The following is a 15,006-nucleotide window of genomic DNA, read 5'->3' on the forward strand; positions in this document are numbered from 1 at the left end:
ATTTTGGTCCTTGAAGTAATTATTAAATATATGTATAGATAAAGATTGTATGACATTGACAATATTATGAACGCTACTTTATTTCTAACAAGTCCTAAGAAATACCTGAATCTGCAAGAAATATGGAGCTTGGATCTACATTTTGGTCCTTGAAGTAGCCTGCATCTTCGTGTACTTTGTCTAGAAAATCCTTGGCGATTTTTTCTTTGAGCTCTTTCACATTTTGAATGTTGAGAACAGTGACGTAGATAATAGCAGAGACCCGGACTTTATCGTCAACAGCAACTGGGCTTGAAGCCGAATATTTGAAAATTATTGAAAATTATTGCGTACTTCTGTAAATAGTGTAGAGGTGGCGTGTACCATATTCGTGTTAAAATATGTGATACTTTCACCTATTATAGTTTAAGAAAACTTTCGACAATTACTGTAATAGTGTGAAAACGGTTAAAATATATGTCCCCCTCCCCCACACACACATTTTTAAAGCGTTAGAAGGTAAGATTATAACGAATTGAACATACGGAAGATGCTAGAAGAGGTAAAGGGGTAATAGATAGGAGCTATACTTGGTTACTCTCTACCAGTGGCGGAACTAGAAAAATTGGGCCACCCCGCAAAAAAAAATTTTGGGCCCCATATATGTATATTTATATATATATATATACATATATATATATATATATATATATATATATATATATATATATATATATATATATATATATATATATAAACAAAAATAAACAGAATACGAACATAGAATACTCAATGCGGGCTTGTTCGAAATTTGAAAAAATAAAAATTTCTTAGTTTTTATTTTTAATTAAATCATGATACAACAGCACATCATTTCTGTGAGTAGCTATAAGTCTATTTTGAAATTCTCTGTTTTAATGTTTGACATGTTTGCTAATTGGTAAGTCGGTCAAAAGAATATGAAGCATGAAAGCTTTGTATGTGTAATGGTTTCTCGCCTTACGTTTATTTTACAGTTTTTTTGTATTTGTATTATTAGCTTTTAATACATTTCCTTTTTATACTATTTCATTCTTTATTAAGTATTTTTTAAACTAATAATTAAGTGAAGTAATTGCTTTTTAATTTGTTTAGTGCAAATCTATTAAAAGTTTCTTAAGAGCACACATATTTGACTATTTAAAAAAAAGGGAAATAAGTCATGGAAGTGGTTTGAACGTTTGCCTGTTTTTCACACTACAACTCATGTAGCCTATATATTTTTAGCGCAATTTCCATTCTGGAGAATTGCGTTTATTAACCCGTCATTTCTGGATGTATGGATGGATGGATGGATGTGTGTCCGCATCTTTAAGTCGTATCTCCTCCTCAACGAAGCAATATCGATGACTAGTTCCAAAAGCAATTATGTTAAGCAAGTTACGAGGATGAACATAGGCCATAAAAATTCCGGGTTTCTTTCATGGATTTCCCGGAAAAGCCAAAAAACCTCGAAAAAAAGCAGTTTTTAGCCCATATCTCGGCAACCAGACCACTTAGCGACTTGAAACATGTACCAATCGATTCCTGCCATAATTTAGAACAATATTGCCGAAGAAAGTTTTCAAAAATATCCTTTCATTCGGTCACAAAAATTTTTTTGAATTAATTAAAATTTGGAAAGAATTAGTAGGCATTTTTTCCAACCGCACCACACGCGTCATCACGTTCAATAGCTGCGCCGTCACGTTCAATGGCTGCGTCATCACGTTCAGTAGCTAGGCGCGCAATGGTTTTTAGTCATGTAACTCTATTGTAAATAAAACATGTATTTTAACCAATGGTTTTACTAACCCTGCTCTTGATTTACGCTACAACACAGCTATTTTTAGATAACATAAGGAAATTGCGCTAAAATTGTCACTAGACTGTTTAATTACCTTGTTTTCCTTTACGAAACAGCGTGTGTTTATAGCTACTGTAGAACATCACTATTGTAGTAGATCTGTTTGTTTTTTTACAAGAAAATTATTTTTTAACTATAAAGAAATTGATTATGGTCGGTTGTGGGCCCCCAAACGGCGTGGGCCCCCCCGCATTGCGGGGTCTGGCGGCACTGTAGTTCCGCCCCTGCTCTCTACACTGTTCATTGTAAACACTTTCTGTCAGTTTAATTTATTTACACACTAAATGCTACATCTACCGTTACAACTAATTTAAATATCTAATCTTCACCGAACATAACTAGGCTTAAATGCTACTGTATACTTTTTTATCTCTTTTCTTTTCACTTTTAGTTGCATCATTTTTTTTACTTACTCTTGCCCAGCTATTGAATAAAACTTCTTAAAACGGGTTTACTTTTTCTTCCATTTCAGAACAATGCAGAATTAAGCTAGACTACAATATTTGAACAGATCCGAAGCACAAAAATTAACACATTTTTTCATAGTGATTATTTTTGACTAATTTTGAAGCCCTCTATAACAGTTCCTCGTATCTTTAATTTACTTTGCTCGTGATTCAAAACAAACCGTCTCTAATCCTAAAGTGCTGCTATACGTGCAGTGTTTCTTCCAGACTTTATTCTCCGGGGGGCACTTGAAATTTGGGGGGGGGGCGGTAGACTTTCTTCGGGGGGGGGGGGGGGGGGCCGGACACTTTTAAAAGTATATATTTACTATATAAATTATATAAATTTCATTTCGTTCGGGGGGGGGGGGGGGGGGGCGGGGGCGGTAAATTTTTTTACCCCAACGAAGAGATGCCTGGAAGAAACTCTGTATACGTGTTTGTCTTTTGATAAGGTATAACTTTTATTTAAATTTATTACAACTGCATATCTACCTTAAGTACTTGACAGAAATGTAAAACAAAAATTAAGTCTTTTGTGACAGTAAAGATAATAAAAAAAACATCCCACATTAATGTCACCTACAAGTAGTCTTGTACCCGTACAACAATCCCACCATAAAAATTGTGCAGCGTACGTCTGATCTTGAAAATATGAAATAACAAAATCATGAGTGTTGAAGACCACTGTGTCGCTTACTGTCTTCATGTACATTAATGATAATACTATAAAGAAAATTAAAATATAGTTAAACGGAATTAAAAGGAAATGACTTTATTTTAAAAAAAGTCTTTATCTTAGCTTATATCTATCTATCTATTATATGTATATATATATATATATATATATATATATATATATATATATATATATATATATATATATATATATATATATGTGTGTGTGTGTGTGTTCGTGCGTGCGTGCGTGCGTGCGTGCGTGTGTGTGTTTGTGTGTATGCTGTAGGCTAATAATAGTAGTAGCTTACAGAACTTGCTATACGATCATTGTCAGAATATTCTTCGGAGTGCGCCCGTTCCTTAATGAAACTCAGGAAAAAATGGTGCTCTGTAAATAAACCTGTACGAATAAGATAGCAATTAGTGGTAGGAAAAGCAAGCTATTTTACTTGTTTTAATTTAAAATACGATAGCAATTAGTACCGGAAAAAGCCATCTATTTTACTAGTTGTACGCTATCAGGCTTCTATGCAGTTTTTTAAAAACCTTACTCAAAACGCTATATTGTTTTGTTAAAATTTAATTTTATCTTATTTCAGCATAATATTTTAACTTGTTTGTGTCCGTCACTAATAAATCAGATGAAGTAGAGTTCATCTGTTTCAATCACGTCGGCATGGGGGAAACTGTGGTCAGTTCTCTACACGGACTTTTTCGTTTCCCTTTCTTGAGCTCGAGATCTGAACTGGAGACTTGAGCGTTAGAAGTCACGAGCGCTACAATCCCACCTCTCCGTTCACACGACTACTAAGGACTTAATTACCTCCATCAATAATCGGCTCATCGACCTCCCCATAACTGCAGTAGGTACATCTGATTTGTGTGGTGCCGTTGAAGATGCAACTCTTTCGGTTGTTCCTCTCCTCATCTAGGCAGACTGTTCTTTTTTGACAGTGGGATGAAATAAAATTGCCTGCATTGTTAAAAAGGTATGTAGACTCACAGAAAGCCTGCATGAAGAGAAAAAAAAGAACAACAATGTGTCACTTAATGAAACATTACTTAAACAGCCAACTTCAAATTACTTTATTTATACTAGTAAAATACTTTCGTTAGGAACGGAATCTTCGGTGTAAGCATGCCTGTTTGAAAAAATATTCTTAGTTATATTCAGTTTCTTCGAGACATCTCTTCGGGGGGTTGGGGGGCACTACACTCAACTACTTAACTCACACATACTAAACTAAAACTTAGATATTTCGACTCACGGCTTCACCGACACACGTGATATTCATTTTACACCATACAAGTGAGTTGACTCCGTTACACCATGGGCACGACATTGCTGGGGCGTACACAGTGGGTGTGCCTGTGGGTGAGAAAACAACATATGACAGTGTTATGGTTTAACTGTACCCATTTTCAACATAGGGCAGTGTTATGGTTTCACTATATACAACTGCAATATGTAGTAGTGAGGTATAACTATAACATATGGCAATGTTAATGTTTAACTACACCTAACTTCAACATTTGGCGCTGTTGAGGTTTAACTGTACACGCATATAACATGATTTTATTTATAAACAAAAATAATATGTTTTTAATTATACACAAATATAACATATGTAACTGTTGAGGTTTAACTATATCCAGATATAAGATGTAACGGTTGAGGTTTAAATATATCCAAATATAACATATGGAACTGTTGAGGTTTAACTATATCCAAATATAACATATGGAACTGTTGAGGTTTAACTATATCCAAATAAAACATATGTAAGTGTTGATGTTTAACTATATCCAAATATAGCATATGTATCTGTTGAGGTTTAACTATATCCAAATATAACATATGGACCTGTTGAGGTTTAACTATACCCAACACTAAAATATGGTTGTGTTGAGTGTTAAGTATAGCCAAATTCAACATCTGTTCGTGTTGAAGGTTAACTATCACCAACTACAATACATGATTGTGTGGGGTTGAACTATATACAACTACAACATATGGTAGTGTTGAGGTATAACTATAACAGATGGCAATGTGGAGGTTTAATTATACCCAACTATACCATTTGCTAGTGTTGACATTTAACTATATCCCCAACTGTAACCTTTGGCTCTGCTGATGTTTAAACAAACGATAGTGTTGAGGTTTAACTATACGCCATTCACAACTTAGACCACTATTTGATTTAGCGCACGTAACGAGTTCAGAACACGGGGTTGAGCATGTACGTCATTAAGTCCATATAGCTATGATTACTAAGGTTTAGGAAACGAAGGCGGCTGAGCAAAGTGTTGACCGCACTACCCCCCCCCTCCTCCCGTTAAACAGAGTTCATAGAAACAGTTAAAGACAATTTTATATATTCCATGAAAAAATGATGAACATTTTAAAAGTTTACCAATGCACTGAAGAAATTTAGCATCCTCCATACGTAAAGTAAAGAGCGACGACATATCGGTACCCTTATTGCAGTAGATATCGCTCAGGGCTGTCTCAACCGCTAATCTGGAAAACATGGCCATGAGTTCACTCCTTATCTGTAGCAACGGGCACGTGCAGAGGAAACTTTGTGAGTCGATAACTCTGAACAAAAAAAAGAACACGTTCGAAATTAATTATACAATGTAACACTAATTTACATGTCCACGAATATCGACTTTTAAGCCAAACCTCCCCCACCATTTATCCCTATCGGCCACACCTCCCCCCCCCCCCACCATTTTTCCGTATGAAGATCTCAACAACACATAAGGGGGGTCATAAATAAATGACGTCACGCTTTTTTGACGATTTTTACCTCCCTCCTCTCCGTCACACATCGACACAAAAAGCCAGACCCCCCCCCCCCCCACTAAAATTACGTCACACCTCAGCCTACACCCCCCCCCCCCCCTCAAAATTGCAGTTGAATTTTTTAACATTTTTCCAAAATCTTGTCTAAACTCTGTCAAAAGAGAGTATTTTAATCAATTCCTGTTACAATTTATTAATACAGTTTTCTAAAACGCGAAAAAAACGTAAAAAATTCGTTTTCTAACATTGGTTTTTTAAATTCCAAAAGTGTGACGTCGCACCATTTGAACCCCCCCCCCCCACTTCATCACACACCGTCACAAAATTACGGACCCCCCCCACCCCCATTCCCCCTACGAGTGTGACGTCATTTATGGACGACCCCATAGAGAGCATTGCTAAATGTTAACAGCTCCACTAAAAATAGGGCGGGCTTAATTAAGATAAAATTATTCTTTGCAAGAATAATATCAGCTACAACTTACGTTACGACTTGAAAATTAGCGATGTTCAGTAGAGATCTAGCATCGATATGTCCGATTGGATTTCTGCTTAAATTCCTGATTTTAAAATAATGGAATTTTTTAGCTAATAGTGTGTGTGAGTTGAAAGGTAAAGGAAAAAAATAATGTAAGTAACCATTAACTTTTTTATAAATTAAAAATCATAAGAGATTTAGATAATTGGATTAAAAATTCAATTTCAAAAATTTTATGACACCTGCGCCCATTAATATAATTTAAATATTAAGCTTCAATTAATTTTTATGTCAATAGTAATTTCGAATAAGCATATGCTGGCAATAATATTTTCAATCATTTAAAATTAAAATAAATTTTAAAAACAAAAACATTACTATTTGTAATATTTGAGTTTTCGGTAAGCTAAATTTTCGAGATTTTCAATATTGTATTCCAACCACGGAAGTATACCAACCATCAACGTCATTAGCTTGTCAAAGTTGGTCTACCACTATCCCATATCCCTAATTAAAACCCCATCAACCCATGCACCCCCCTTTTTTTCCACGCTAACCTCCAAACACACATGTTCGTCTTTTAACATCTACACTAAAACCTACAATCCAACCTAAATCCACAAAACGCAACGCCCAATTTCCCCCCCCCCCCCCCCACCCCCCAAACCCAGTCCTCACTCTCACCTCTTATTCATAACATTTAATCTCTAATAAAACATTAAAATCCCCCCCACCCCCCACTTTCAACACCACTATCCAGCTTTTATACCTACCTCTAAACCATAATCCATTTCATTCCAAGCATATTGATCCCGATTACATTGAAATTCTTCCTTACTTTTTAAATATTATCATTTTTTCAACTTGATATTTGAATTTGATTTCCTACTTACAGCCCGACTACTTATTCTACTTAGATAGCCTACTTATGTTTATTCCTCAATAAAGGCATACCCGTGTTTATTTTAAGTAGGCCCTACATACTACAAATAATAATTGTAACTACTTACAAAGTTTGTAGCGAGAATAAGTTCCGTATATTCAATGTATCCGAAGTAAACGACATTAGGTTATTCCCATCCAAGAGCCTGAAAATTTATTTTAAACTGACACGCTTAAAATATAAATTTATTAACATTTCCAATATACTAAATGTTTTCTTTAAATCACATGAAACGGGGTCATTGTTACTAGCAGTACACTAGAACTTTCTGGAAAATTAATGTAACAGGGCTATTGGTATACGAAATGTCGAGGATATTCATATTAGCGGCAGCAGAGTGTGCGTGCGTGCGTGCGTGTGTGTGTGTGTGTGTGTGCGCGTGCGTGCGTGCGTGCGTGCGTGCGTGTGTGTGTGTGTGTGTGTGTGTAGATAATCTTTAGTTGTAAAATATGCATATTGAAAAACGTAAAGTTCTGAACACTTTTAACGGTTTTTTTAAATTTCAATAGTGTAGAAGTCAGGGAATTAAAAAAAAGAAAAAGAAATATAAATTACAATTTTCGCAGCGATGTTAAACTTAGAAAGGCGTTCTTGTGGATACTGGAAATTTCATTGTGAGAGAGGATTCTGAAAAATCAAACATGAAACACTTATATATATTTATATATATATCTATATATATATATATATCTATATATATATATATATATATATCTATATCTATATCTATCTATCTATATATATATATATATATATATATATATATATATATATATATATATATATATATATATATATATATATACTTGCTATTCTAAACGAGAAACCTTCCCTAAATTTTCGGATTCTAATTTAACACCGTACCCTTGTTTTACCTACTTACATATTCTCTGTTTTATCGACGTTCCTAAAATCGTTCTCTTGTATCCGTTTAATTTCGTTATTGGATAAATTTCTGTAGAAGAAACACAAACAGTTATGTGTTCTAGCAGGGGCGTAGCGAGGGGGGGGGGCGGGGGGTGCGGACCGCACCGGGTGACACCATTTAGGGGGGTGACACCAAGGCGAAAAATAGCAAAATATATAGAGAAAAAACTCGAGGGGGGGGTGCAAATCGAAAGTTTGAGGGGGGGTGCAAATCGAAAACTTGAGGGGGGGGTGCAAATCGAAAGTTTGAGGGGGGGGGGGGGTGCAAATCGAAAATTTGAAAGTTTGTCCCTGGGAAGGGTCTCTATGCCTCTGGGGGGGTGACACCATTAAGTGCCGCACCGGGTGACACCCGACCTCGCTACGCCACTGTGTTCTAGTACCCGTTTTCCCTTTATACTATTTGGGACGGTGGGTTCACTTGGTTGAGCTTTCGAATGCTAACCCGATTGAACTCGACTTCAGTTCCGGGTTTAAGGCCTTACGACGCCCCTGGGTCCATTCAGCTTTTATGGGTACCTGACTGACTGAACACACCATCTATTCAAATGCCGAGGTAATGGAAACAGGTGTACTGTATTAGACCTCTAAGTTGAATAGTACATTAATAATTATATAGATATAACTCCTAGTGTCTGGGTTCAGAACTTAAGAAATTAGGGTTAGCAGTCGAACGCTCTACCATTAAACCAATTAACTTATTTGAACACAATCAATTATACATAGTTCTTTTTTTCTTCTACGTATCTCCCCCCCCCCCCTCGAGCAAAACAGAAATATATATAATTTATATAAAGCTCACATTCAAATCCCCCCTCCCACTTTAAAAAATTGGTAGCGCCCCCCAACCTCCCCCTCTCCTCTATTAAATAAAGTTATATGGTCAATTAGAAAGCAACAGCCAATAGATATGGACACCAAAGCTTGTAAATGGGGATAGACTGGACAGGCCATGAGAAGGGAAGAAGATCATCTCGCAAACACAACTGGAATCCCCAGGGAAGAATCAAAGTGGGTCGGCCAAAGAGATAGCGGAGAAGAACGGTAGAGGAAGAGGCAAAGACCGCTGGGCTTACGAGGGCACTGATAAAGAGAGCAGCCAAAACCCGAGTCCGTGGGACGGAGTGGTCTAGTGGTAGGGAGCTGGACCGCAAACCCGTAACTCTCGAGTTCAAATCCGGGTTCAAGTCAGTAGACCGTCCCTGAGTCCACCCAAATCTGATGGGTACCTAACTCACGTTAGGGAAAGTAAAGACGGCTGGGCATAGTGCTGACCACACTATCTCTTCATATGCCGAGGTCAGAGAAACAAGTGAACTCTACTTCATTTGCCCTATAGACCGTCAGGTTTGAAAATGGATCTTACTTTTACCAAACCCGAGTCCGGTGGAGAAGTGTGAGAAGCAGCCCTTTGCTCAACAGGTGCTACAAAGGTTTAAGTCATGTAAGTCAAGTCCTCTTTCCCCTTAAGTTTCATGTATCTCCCTCACTGTATTATTATATTTAAAAGAATCCCTCTTTATAAATGGTTTTATTTTTTAAAAAATAGGTAGAAGTTGAATATATAAATGGGACCAACCTTGAGGTAAAACATTCCACTGTTACCAGCTCCATGACGTCATCACCACCATACTCACACCCCTCCCATAACGCCATCACCACCATACTCACACCCCTCTCTGACGCCATCACCACCATACTCTCAATCTAACGTCATCACCACCATACTCACACCCCTCTCTGACGCCATCACCACCATACTCTCAATCTAACGTCATCACCACCATACTCACATCCCTCCCTGACACCATCACCACCATACTCACACCCCTCTCTGACGCCATCACCACCATACTCTCAATCTAACGTCATCACCACTATACTCACATCCCTCCCTGACACCATCACCACCATACTCACACCCTTCCCATAACGCCATCACCACCATACTCACACCCTTCCCATAACGCCATCACCACCATACTCACACCCTTCCCATAACGCCGTCACCACCATACTTACACCCCTCCCTGACGCCATCACCACCATACTCTCAATCTAACGTCATCACCACCATACTTACACCCCTCCCTGACACCATCACCACCATACTCACACCCCTCCCTGACGCCATCACCACCATACTCACACCTCACCCTGACGCCATCACCACCATACTCACACCTCACCCTGACGCCATCACCACCATACTCACATGGTCTCAGCTTTAGTTCGGAGGTTCAGCGGTACACTCTCCAACAGCGGATTCCGGCTCTGGCAGTAGATTACCTTCTCCGTGCACAAACAGCTGCCGGGATCAGTTGCAGAGTTGCAGGTAAAGCTCAACTGGCTCACGACGAGAATCGGCTCAACTGAGATCATAACGAGTAACACCTGAACTAGGCGTTTAATGTACGTCAGTGGAGTCATGTAGCAGAGAGTGTCATCCCAGTTTCGAATTATTGTGTTCTGTTTGTAACAATGTCTTTAAATCAAGATTGCTAGCCGCATTTGTTTATTTCATTATACCATGGTGCCTGCTGTCAAAATTTCTAGCTGCATTAGCTTATGTCATTATACCATGATGTCTGCTGTCAAAATTGCTAGCTGCATTAGCTTATATCATTATACCATGATGCCTACTGTCGAAATTGCATGCCGCATTCGTTTATATCATTATACCATGATGCCTTCTGTGAAGTTACAAACTGCATCAGTTTATATCATTATACAAGGATGCCTGATTTGAAGATTGCTAGCCACATTTAATCTTGAAATCTAGTCTTTAAATCGATGACGATGGTTAAGTTTGACCAAGTCGTGTTTTGACATACAGCATGAGGATCTAAAGATATTTAAAAACTTTCAGTCTGTCAAGAGAAAATTGAAAACATAATTAATTTTCAGCTTTTACGCGAAAAACGTTTGTAATTTTTTTTCATGTAATTATAGCCCACGTTGCATTGAACATACATTTAAAAAATAAAGTTTCCCTTTCAAACCTGACGGTCTTTGGGGCTAGTGAAGTAGAGTTCACCTGTTTCTGTGACCTAGGCATAAGAAGAGATAGTGTGGTCAGCACTATGCCCAGCCGCCTTTACTTTCCCTAACGTGAGTTAGGTACCATCAGAGTTGGGTGGACTCAGAGACGGTCTACTGACTTGAACCCGGATTCGAACTCGAGACTTTCGAGTTAGCAGTCAAGCTCTCTACCGCTAGACTACTCCGTCCCATAATTGAACATAAATACTAGAGCAAAACTCTGAATGGAATAACCCCCTCAATGAATTATTGGTTTATTTTGAAAAGGCTTTTTATGGCCTAGACATAAACAATATCTGGAAAATCTTACTATGGCATGAAGTTTCCAGAGGAAAAAATATATAAATGCCATGAAAGTCATATATGAAAGGTATCCTATTCAAAGTTATAATAATATGGTAACCATCTCACTGACATATTTATGCTTCAGACAGATTCACAAAGATCTGATCAATGCTGAAAATTAACAACCACTACCAGCAGATTATTGGAGTCTTTCGACTGACCTAACACCAGGTCCAATGATAGACAGTTAAGAGGGATTGAGGGAAACGTCATAATAATGAATCCAGATTCTTCTTCTTCTTTTTCTTCGTTCGAGACTTTTTCGAATATATTAACCATGAACTTTTGCCGGCTCGACCCTCGCCTCCATCACAATTAAGGCCATTAACTCTTTTTGGATTTGCTTCCATAGCCTTTGTCCAACCAAGAAAAAACTACCAGGCGGCAGTTGTTTGATTTTGGAGTTGTCTCTCCTAGAAGAGTGGCTGTCCTCAACTAACGAGCCTCATCTGCCCGAGGGTTCGAACTCGAGACTTTTCGGTTTAGCAACCATGAGCTTTACCGACTCGACCAGATGATATCGCAGAAATAGCGCTAAAGTATATTAGAAAGAAAAGCGAGGGTCTTTTTCTAAAAATATATTATGTATAGTTATATAAATAGAAGGACATAAAGAAATATATAAAGACAATCATATTTTTTCTTCTTTTTAGAGCATATTTATTGAAACATTGTTATTAAAACGGTTTTTAAGTTATTGTTTTTGGTTGTTTTGTTGGTAAATTATACTTGGAAATTCAGGGGAAACCGCTTTAATTCACAAATGGCCGCTGTTTATATAGCAAAACTTGCTGCGATTAAAGGTTCACAAAGCTAATTATTACAATAATTTGTCATATTTAATGTATTTCGGTAACATTTTTAAAACCAACATCTAATTCAGTGAATTCAAACCAATAGCTACAGCTGTATTCCATTTATTCTTTACCTGTAGATCGGAATACTAATATGATGAAGTAATCTTTACTATCGTACACATTTTATCAGGTGTCCAAATTCAATAATAAATACATTTCATTAAATGTATAGCGCTAACTAAAACAAAATAGATCTAGATCTAGATCTAGCTTGATTATGAAACAATGAAAAATACTATACACAAATATAGATCTACTTCCGTTCAAAGTCTGCACAACTTTCGTCGTAAATGGTGCAATACAATGTAAGTGCTTACACATAAAAAGAGTTTCAATGGTGCTTTAAAATACTTGAAGATTTAGAAAATTACAATTTATACAATAGGAGAAAGTTAATGGACATTTTGTTATAGTTGATACATTTTAATATATACAAAATAAACAGACGTTGTTGCTAATTTGATAAATCTATATATATAATTCTCTTCTTGGAGACCCTAGAAAACAAGCTGTAAATGCGCTGCCTACCACCCCACCCCTACACGGTCTGATGAGCTGTGGTTCACGCTGTTTACCTTCGTGGAGTCGGGTTTAGTGACGGCTATTAGGGGCAGATAATTTAGTTTGAAACGATTCTAAACTTAAAGGAGGTAACTAAGAGAAGGCTGCTTTCACGGAGGGGGGGGGGGTAGGGGGTAGGGGAAAGGAGGTAACTAAGAGGAGGCTGCTTTCACGGGGGGGTGGGGGAGGGGTTGGGGAAAGGAGGGGGGGGGGTGTTATCGTCCTTAACGAGCTACTGATAGTGTTTTAAAGCAAATTGGCAGCATTGGTACTGTCGAATTCACAAATTAAGAATTTCTGAAAAGTAGAAAATAAAACAACTAAATAGCGGCGTATGATACGCCGCGGGTCGGCTCGTTCTATATAATTAAGGAAAGCAACTATAGCCAGTGCGGTTAGGGGAAAACTTTTAGTTGTGATAACATATTTTTTTCATCAGTATCGATATAGGTCTCATTAAAAAAAAATACGACTGTATTTGTATGACGGATTAATGAATATGTTATAGATAATAGCGAAATGTCAAAACTCTGGAGTATGTGTATGAGGGGCGGGGTGGTGGGTGGAGGTTTTTTTTTTAAATTAAGGTTTTTTTTAAATTAAGGTGACACGCTTTTTTCATCCAAACAATTATGTTAAAAACGGTATTGAAGCTTTATTTCTTGTTTTTAACAGTGTTTTTATAAGCAAAAAATTAATACATTAAATGTTAATTGATCAAGTAAATATGTTCCAAAAAAATTCGCTGTTTTAACAATAAATTTGCCCAGGTAGGGGGGGCAGAGGGGTAAAGGCTACACGAATCTCTATTTTAGTCTTTTCCATATGTAATTTATGTGTGATTTGTTAACATAGTAAAAGCATTTTCCTTAACTATTTTTTTTAATGTAAGCTTCATTTAGTCTTAGACTCTAATTACGGTATCAATTTGTTTTAGAACGCCTGACTTCCTTTTTCATATGGAGTTCATTGCAACATTTTAGCAAGTGAACGAATAGAGAAAAAAATAACATTCAAGATCCTTTTAATAAGGAAGCATACAAGTATTATTTAAATAATCAGTTTTAATATATTAGATGGTAGAAATAGATAAACGGTCAATAGTGGAGGTGATATATGTTTAATATACGTATCAGTGACCTTGATATATAAATGTATAGTGATGACTTGTGTGCACTGTCGCTTGGTGGGTGGGACTTGAATCCTGGAGCTGAACTGATATATTTCGTGTTGCCCTACATCTTCCCATAAGTATTGTTTTATAAACTTCCCAAATTTTCATTGCGATACGATGAAAGGTGCAGTTTTTGTCATAAAGGACAGACACACATAGACTCAACATACATACCTCCATACTGCCTTATGTGTACATATATATATATATATATATATATATATATATATATATATATATATATATATATATATATATATATATATATATATATATATATATATATATTAAGGGAAAGTAAATAAAGACAGTAAGGGAGAGTAAATGACAAACGCCAACAATTTTGAAAACTGTTTTTTTTTAATGATTTTAAAACTTTTATTGAAGTAATTTAAAAAACACATTTTAAACATGACTAAAATTGAAGTCACTACATTGAATGAGATTTTTGTAACTATACTGTATTTGAGCTCTAGATTTCAATGAAAGCCTATATATCTATGGTGATAGAATGTCGTCGTTCCACTACGTTTAGTTGATGAGTGTTCCACATGTTTCTGAAAAACAAGTAAACTGTAAATTAGTAGCGGAAGATCCACAAGTCAACAGGCTAAAGTTAACTATCAAATCCAACTAAATGGTGTTTTTTTTTTGCTTGTCTACACAACAAATGAAGAGGGATAAATCTCCTTTAAACTTTCTTAAATATTCTATTTTAACAGTAAAAAGGATGTCTCTTCCAGTGCAATCGAGCTATAGGAAATGTATATTAAACTGCTAAATGGTTCACCCAATGAACGCAAACAATCTATATATATAATTCTCTTCTGGGATCAGTTAGAAAACAAGCTGCAAGCGCGCCTTTGCAGTCCCCTCTCT

General features: G+C 36.7%; 1 protein-coding gene across 1 annotated transcript; it reads right to left on the reverse strand.

Annotated features, from left to right (window-relative positions):
* Positions 1 to 94: 94 nt before the first annotated feature.
* On the reverse strand, positions 95 to 9,846 carry LOC131942555 (uncharacterized). Its single transcript, XM_059302450.1, has 7 exons — positions 9,728 to 9,846; positions 5,406 to 5,590; positions 4,260 to 4,360; positions 3,815 to 4,001; positions 3,300 to 3,391; positions 2,897 to 2,955; positions 95 to 290 (listed from the first exon to the last, which is right to left on the reverse strand). The coding sequence occupies exons 1-7, from the start codon at positions 9,844 to 9,846 to the stop codon at positions 95 to 97; spliced, it is 939 nt and encodes a 312-aa protein (XP_059158433.1).
* Between the last annotated feature and the right edge of the window lie 5,160 nt (positions 9,847 to 15,006).

This window comes from Physella acuta, unplaced genomic scaffold, assembly GCF_028476545.2.
Source record: "Physella acuta isolate Inbredline_101_S28 unplaced genomic scaffold, ASM2847654v3 ptg000412l, whole genome shotgun sequence".
NCBI lineage: Eukaryota > Metazoa > Mollusca > Gastropoda > Physidae > Physella > Physella acuta.

Excerpts from the sequence above, each read along its gene's own strand:
- LOC131942555 (XM_059302450.1), bottom strand. The coding sequence starts at position 9,846 with ATGGTGGTGATGGCGTCAGAGAGGGGTGTGAGTATGGTGGTGATGGCG. Across the intron at positions 4,361-5,405 it reads TAAATTTCTTCAGTGCATTG|GCACACCCACTGTGTACGCC; the intron begins GTAAACTTTTAA and ends TCTCACCCACAG. Across the intron at positions 3,392-3,814 it reads TGAGCCGATTATTGATGGAG|GTTTATTTACAGAGCACCAT; the intron begins GTAATTAAGTCC and ends TTATTCGTACAG.